The following is a 6,732-nucleotide window of genomic DNA, read 5'->3' on the forward strand; positions in this document are numbered from 1 at the left end:
AGTGAGTGAGATATTCATTATCACCTTATATAGAGGCCTTAAGCCCTTAGTAGGGAAGACCTCGCCCTCAATATCTGAGGTAGCAAATCACCTTAACAAAGTAAAACCATTTGCCAAAAAGTTGCCAATAACAAGTGAAACCTCAAGTACCCAGATGGCCAAATCATCTGATGAGAAAAAAAAAACTTATGTTGTTTGGAAGATCTTGTTTCACTAAAGGCAGCAAATCCCACAAATTACATAATCAAAATTGGCCATGACAACTGGCAAATATACACATCACCAACAAAATGGCCTTCTACTGGTTTTTCAAACAAAAGACCCAAAAAAAAAAAAAAAAAAAAAAAAAAAAAAAAAAAAAAAAGGAGGAAGAAAAAGAACCCCTCTAGAGGTAATTGTTGGAAATTCAAATCAAAACAGGTTGCTATTGTTGAAAATCAATGTCAAAGTTAGGCATTGAAAGTTAGGCAATGTTAGGTATGGTTGAATAAAAATTATTAGGTGCAATTAATGTGTTTTGTGTGGTAATAAATAATTTTAGTTTAATCATTTGGTTTGCTATAAATACCCAAGTTCTCAAGCATTGTAAATCATCCCATCCCACTTCCAATTGTGAAGAAGCTTGTAAGCTTTCTTATTCCAATAGTTTGTAAACCTTTTTCATATATCAAAGTCCAAGTGTTTTGCCAAAGCTTGTTGCTTCCCTCCTTTCTCTATTTCTTTCTTTGTCCGATTTTATTTGAGAGTGCAAAGTGAAAGAGGTGTGATAGAGTTTGTAAACTTATCACCCACATATTTTGGTATTGAGTTAGTAAACTGTCAAATACCAACAATTGGTATCAGAGCCAGAATACCACTCTAGCAGGTGCAGCAGTTATGGCGTCCAACTTAGTGCAACTCCAAATTCCCACATTGAAGAAAGAAAATTATGAAAGATGGTGCATCCAATTCAAAGCATTGTTTGGATCACAGGAGCTATGGGAAGTTGTCAGTAGTGGGTATGTTGTACCCACTGCCGAGCAAGAAGCCGTATATACTGCGGATCAAAGGAACACTTTCAAGGACTTACGAAAGAAGGACCAAAAGGCGCTGTATCTTCTATACCAGGGTTTGGAAGATTCAACGTTCGAGAAGGTTGCAGAAGCAACAACGAGCAAGCAAGTATGGGATACACTCAGTACAATCTACAAAGGAGTAGATCGAGTCAAGAAAGTGAGGTTACAATCACTTCGAGCAGATTTTGAAACTGCTCATATGAATGAAGGGGAGAGCATCTCCGACTATCACTCAAGGCTCATTGTGATAGTAAATCAGATGAGGAGAAATGGCGAGAGACTCGATGAAGTACGAGTTGTGGAGAAGATACTCCGGTCACTCACATCTAAGTTTGAGCATGTGGTGACTGCCATTGAGGAATCCAAGGATTTGGAGGTGATGAGCGCAGAAGAGCTACTAGGATCCCTCCTAGTTCACGAGCAACGCATTCAGAAGATGCAAGCCCCACAACGCTAGAGCAAGCTTTGGAGTCAAAGTTGAATATTGACAAACCAAAGAAAGGTCGTGGGCAGTGGAACTCACGTCGTGGGAGCTCATCCAACCGTAGCCGAGGACGAGCCCGAGGAAGAGGTCGAGGCTATGCACAAAATCAAGGTCAGTCTCAGAAGTGGAGATCTACTCGAGGAAAGGCGCATATCCAGTGTCACAACTGTAAGCAATATGGACATTATGCCAATGAATGTTCACATAAAAATGGTGAGCATGTCAACATGGCAGAATCAAGTGGAAATACTGATGAAGAACTTACAGTCTTACTAGCACACCATGATTCCAGTAGCCAACAAGATGTTTGGTATTTGGACTCTGGTGCAAGCAATCACATGTGTGGAAAGAAGGAGTTTTTTGCCGAACTCAAAGAAGGGGCCTATGGATCTGTAAGTCTTGGTGACTCCTCAAAGTTTCCAGTTGAAGGCAAAGGGAAGATCAAGATCATCCAGAAGGATGGAAGAGAAGAATACATCTCCGATACCTACTACATACCAGGTATGAAGAGCAACATTCTGAGCATTGGTCAACTGCTCCAGAAAGGGTACATTATACATATGGAGAACATGCTTCTCACTCTCAGGAATGCAAGGAGAAAGCTTATTGCACGTGTTCGAATGTCAAAGAACCGGATGTTTCCGTTGAATTTGAACACAAAGATTGGAAGCTGCAACATCGGTGTAATGGAAGATGAGTCATGGAAATGGCATCTTCGATTTGACCATCTTAATTTCAATGGCCTAAAGTTGCTGTCAAGTGGAGGAATGGTTCGTGGTCTACCCCAGATTGAAGCCACACGCCAAGTATGTGAAGGTTGTGTGCTTGGCAAGCAAGCACGACTATCGTTCCCTGTTGGTGATACATGGAGAGCAAAGGCACCACTGCAGTTGGTGCACACAGATATATGTGGTCCATTGGATCCCATGTCTTATGGAGGTAATAGGTATTTTATTACCTTCATTGATGATTTCAGTAGAAAGACTTGGGTCTATTTTCTCAAGGAGAAGTCAGCTGCCCTAAAAATTTTCAAGGAGTTCAAGGCACTCACAGAGGCAGAAAGTAACCACAAGCTTGTGGCTGTGAGATCAGATAGAGGTGGAGAGTACACCTCCAATGCTTTCCAAGCATACTGCAATGAGCAAGGAATTAGGCATCAACTTACTGTTGCCTATACCCCACAGCAAAATGGGATAGCCGAAAGAAAGAATCGAACCATCCTTGACATGACAAGGTCCATGCTTAAGGAGAAGAATTTGCCAAAAGAGTTATGGGCAGAAGCTGTAGCTTGTTCGATTTATTTGTTGAATCGATGTCCAACAAAGAGTGTCAAGAGGATGACACCACAAGAGGCTTGGAGTGGATACAAGCCGAATGTTACACACCTAAGAATTTTTGGGTGTGTTGCATATGCTCAAGTTCCAGAAGCCAAGAGGAGGAAACTTGATGATAGAGGTGAGAAGTGTGTGTTTGTGGGCTATAGTGAAGAGTCCAAGGCATACAAGCTCTACAACCCACTAACTGGCAAACTAGTGGTTAGTAGAGATGTCATCTTCAGTGAGGAAGAGACATGGACGTGGAACAACAAAGAAGTCAGTAAAGAGAAGATCGTCTCCACTGATTTTGAAGAACCAGAAGTTGTACCACCGATTGAGCAACAGCCTGTTCAAACAATCACAACAACTCTAGTGCACAGAATTGCAAGGAGTGGTCCTACATCTAGTGAGGAAAGCAGCTCCTCAACTCCAGTGAGGTTAAGGAGTCTCACAGAGATTTATGGACAAGAAGAAGAAGAAGAAACCAACCTTTTCTGCTTGTATGCAGACCACGAGCCTTTCTCATTCAATGAAGCTGTGGAAGAAGATTGTTGGAAGAAAGCCATGGAAGAAGAGATCCATGCCATCGAGAAGAATGACACTTGGGAGCTGACAAAGCTCCCACCAAATCAGAAGGCTATTGGTGTCAAGTGGGTTTACAAGATCAAACGCACTGCAGATGGGAGTGTGGATCGATACAAATCAAGGCTTGTAGCAAAGGGCTACAAACAGAAGTATGGAGTGGACTATGATGAAGTCTATGCTCCAGTTGCGAGACTTGACACAGTAAGATTGCTAATCTCTCTTGCCGCACATCATAAATGGAAAATTTATCAACTAGATGTCAAGTCAGCCTTCCTTAATGGAGTACTTGAGGAAGAAGTGTACGTGGAACAACCGGAAGGCTTCCAAGTACAAGGAGAAGAAGATAAGGTGTATCGTTTGAAGAAGGCTTTGTACGGCCTCAAGCAAGCACCACGAGCTTGGAACTCAAGGATCGACAACTACCTTCACCAAAATGGATTTCAGAAATGTCCATACGAGCATTCAGTTTACATGAAGAATGGTGAAAAAGGGGAGTTCTTAATTATTTGTCTCTATGTAGATGATTTATTGTTTACAGGAAACAATGAGGCAATGTTCCATGAGTTCAAGCAATCCATGTTCAGTGAATTCGAGATGACTGACAATGGATTAATGTCATACTTTCTTGGCATAGAAGTGAAGCAAGAAAGTGATGGTATCTACATCTCTCAACAAAGGTACATGAGAGACATATTGAAGAAGTTCAATATGGATAAGTGCAACACTGTCAATACCCCAGTCGCAACTGGATTGAAGCTGTCCAAAGGAGGAGAGGGTGAGTTTGTAAACTCAACAGTGTACAAAAGCCTCGTTGGAAGTCTAAGGTACCTTACAATCACAAGACCTGATATAGTTTATGGTGTTGGACTCGTGAGTCGATACATGGAAACACCAAGGGAGTCTCATTGGCTGGCCGCCAAGAGAATTTTGAGGTACATAAGAGGTACTCTAAACTATGGTCTATTTTATAATTTTGGTGAAGATGCAAAATTATTTGGTTATTCAGATAGTGATTGGGGAGGTGACCAAGATGAAAGGAAAAGCACAACTGGCTATGTGTTTTTTCTAGGATCAACAGCTTTCTCATGGACTTCAAAGAAGCAATCAATTGTTGCTTTGTCATCATGTGAAGCCGAGTATGTTGCTGTAGCCTCAACCGTGTGTGAGGCAATTTGGTTAAGAAATCTGTTGAAGTCAGTGTGTCATCCACAAGTGGAATCGACTGTGATTCACGTAGATAACGTGTCTGCAATCAAACTTGCAAAGAATCCTGTTCAACATGGAAGGAGCAAGCACATTGATACCAGGTTCCATTTTCTAAGGGACCATGTGAAGCAAAAGACAATTGAACTTGTCTACTGTCACACCAAGGAACAAGTGGCAGACATCTTCACAAAGCCATTGCCAATTGAAACATTCCGGCTACTGCGTGAAATGCTAGGAATGAAGGCGTTTTGATTTGAGGAGGTGTGTTGGAAATTCAAATCAAAACAGGTTGCTATTGTTGAAAATCAATGTCAAAGTTAGGCATTGAAAGTTAGGCAATGTTAGGTATGGTTGAATAAAAATTATTAGGTGCAATTAATGTGTTTTGTGTGGTAATAAATAATTTTAGTTTAATCATTTGGTTTGCTATAAATACCCAAGTTCTCAAGCATTGTAAATCATCCCATCCCACTTCCAATTGTGAAGAAGCTTGTAAGCTTTCTTATTCCAATAGTTTGTAAACCTTTTTCATATATCAAAGTCCAAGTGTTTTGCCAAAGCTTGTTGCTTCCCTCCTTTCTCTATTTCTTTCTTTGTCCGATTTTATTTGAGAGTGCAAAGTGAAAGAGGTGTGATAGAGTTTGTAAACTTATCACCCACATATTTTGGTATTGAGTTAGTAAACTGTCAAATACCAACAGTAATGTGCACTTCCAACCTCACAGAAAGCATTGGAATGATCATATGAAAAATCAAGGTCTTCCACATGCCACCCGGGGAGCTTCTCCATCAAATACTCTGATATGCTGCTCGTCGAACCCGAACCATAGTCATTGAAACAATAATTCTCTTCTACCTTCTTGCCTGACGAAGATGAGATTGGTTGTTCCAATAACGAAGGAGAAGGAGAACTCAAGATTTTGTTGGGCGAAACTGTTCTCTGTCTCTTTGTGGATGACTTTGAGGCTCTTGCATCATTAATTTTTGCGGTCATAACTTCGGGGAAGTTGGAGCAGGCTGATGAAGTTGGATACAAAGAAGAAGCCGCAGAAAGCTTGACACCCGGCAGAAGAAACCTGCTGTGTTTCTGTGTGTGTTCGTTCGATTTGTGAATCGAATGGTCACACTCCCTGCAGAGAATTGCTCTATCTTCTTGACAAAAGAGAAATCCTCGCCTTTCCTACAACCAAGCACAAAATATTTAGGACTCAATATAATTTGGAATTTGGATAGTGATTTTCAGACTCTTGTTTTCTCCAACTGCGCCCTTCCCATACTGTAGTTCCTCGATTATCTTTGATTTATTCAATCCAAAGGCTTATATCAAATTGAAAGGCTAGAAAAATAAGGAGTGCATGGGGAGAAATGGGAGGGTGAAAATCACTTCCCAGTAATTTTATAGAGAAAGAATGCATCTAGTACTAACCTGACAGATATCACAAAGAGGGGAATCTTTGAAAGTTGGGTGGAGAACAGAGAAGCGCTTGTGTTTGCTGGCAAGTTTGTTTGTATGGTGAATTTGGCAATCGCAGACGTCACAAAGAGCGGCTTCATCGGCAGAGCAGAAGACAGTTGCCTCTTCTTTGTCACACACGTCGCACTGGATCTTCATAATCTCTATATTAATTTTCTCTGGAAGTGCAGCCGCTGGATATAGCTGAGCGTTTGAGTTGTTGTTTTAACTGAGTTGGTGATGGGGTTGGAAAGGAAATGTTATGGGAGACAATGAATGGAGACAAAGAACAAGTATGGGCTTTTGGGCATTTAGCTGATGAGAAAGTGAGATAACAGCTAAGAACTTCTTTCACAGAACTGATGTCTCTTTCTCCCCACTGTATTATTGTGTGTGTTTTTGTTTCTCGATTCTTTGAGTAAAGACTAATGATATTACATCAAAGAAAAGAAAGAATATTTGGAAGCTTTTGGAGATGGGAGGGGAGGCTTTACACACACACACACATTCATCCTAACCTCTCTCTTAATATAGTAGAGTGAGAGAGAGAGAGTGAGCGACAAGAGCCAGAGAGGTTAATCCCCCCTTTATCCTAAAGAATATATTATATGCAAGAAAAGAGAAGGAGAGGTG

The 6,732-nt window shown here is 40.9% G+C and overlaps 1 protein-coding gene across 1 annotated transcript; it reads right to left on the minus strand.

The window, feature by feature from the left end:
- Positions 1-5,322: 5,322 nt before the first annotated feature.
- LOC137725015 (B-box zinc finger protein 20-like) lies at positions 5,323-6,258 on the minus strand. The gene is made up of 2 exons (XM_068463630.1): positions 6,073-6,258; positions 5,323-5,826 (listed from the first exon to the last, which is right to left on the minus strand). Exons 1-2 carry the CDS (start codon positions 6,256-6,258, stop codon positions 5,323-5,325), a joined length of 690 nt encoding a protein of 229 aa, XP_068319731.1.
- Positions 6,259-6,732: the final 474 nt, after the last annotated feature.

This window comes from Pyrus communis, chromosome 2 (assembly GCF_963583255.1).
Source record: "Pyrus communis chromosome 2, drPyrComm1.1, whole genome shotgun sequence".
In the NCBI taxonomy this organism is placed as follows: Eukaryota; Viridiplantae; Streptophyta; class Magnoliopsida; order Rosales; family Rosaceae; genus Pyrus; species Pyrus communis.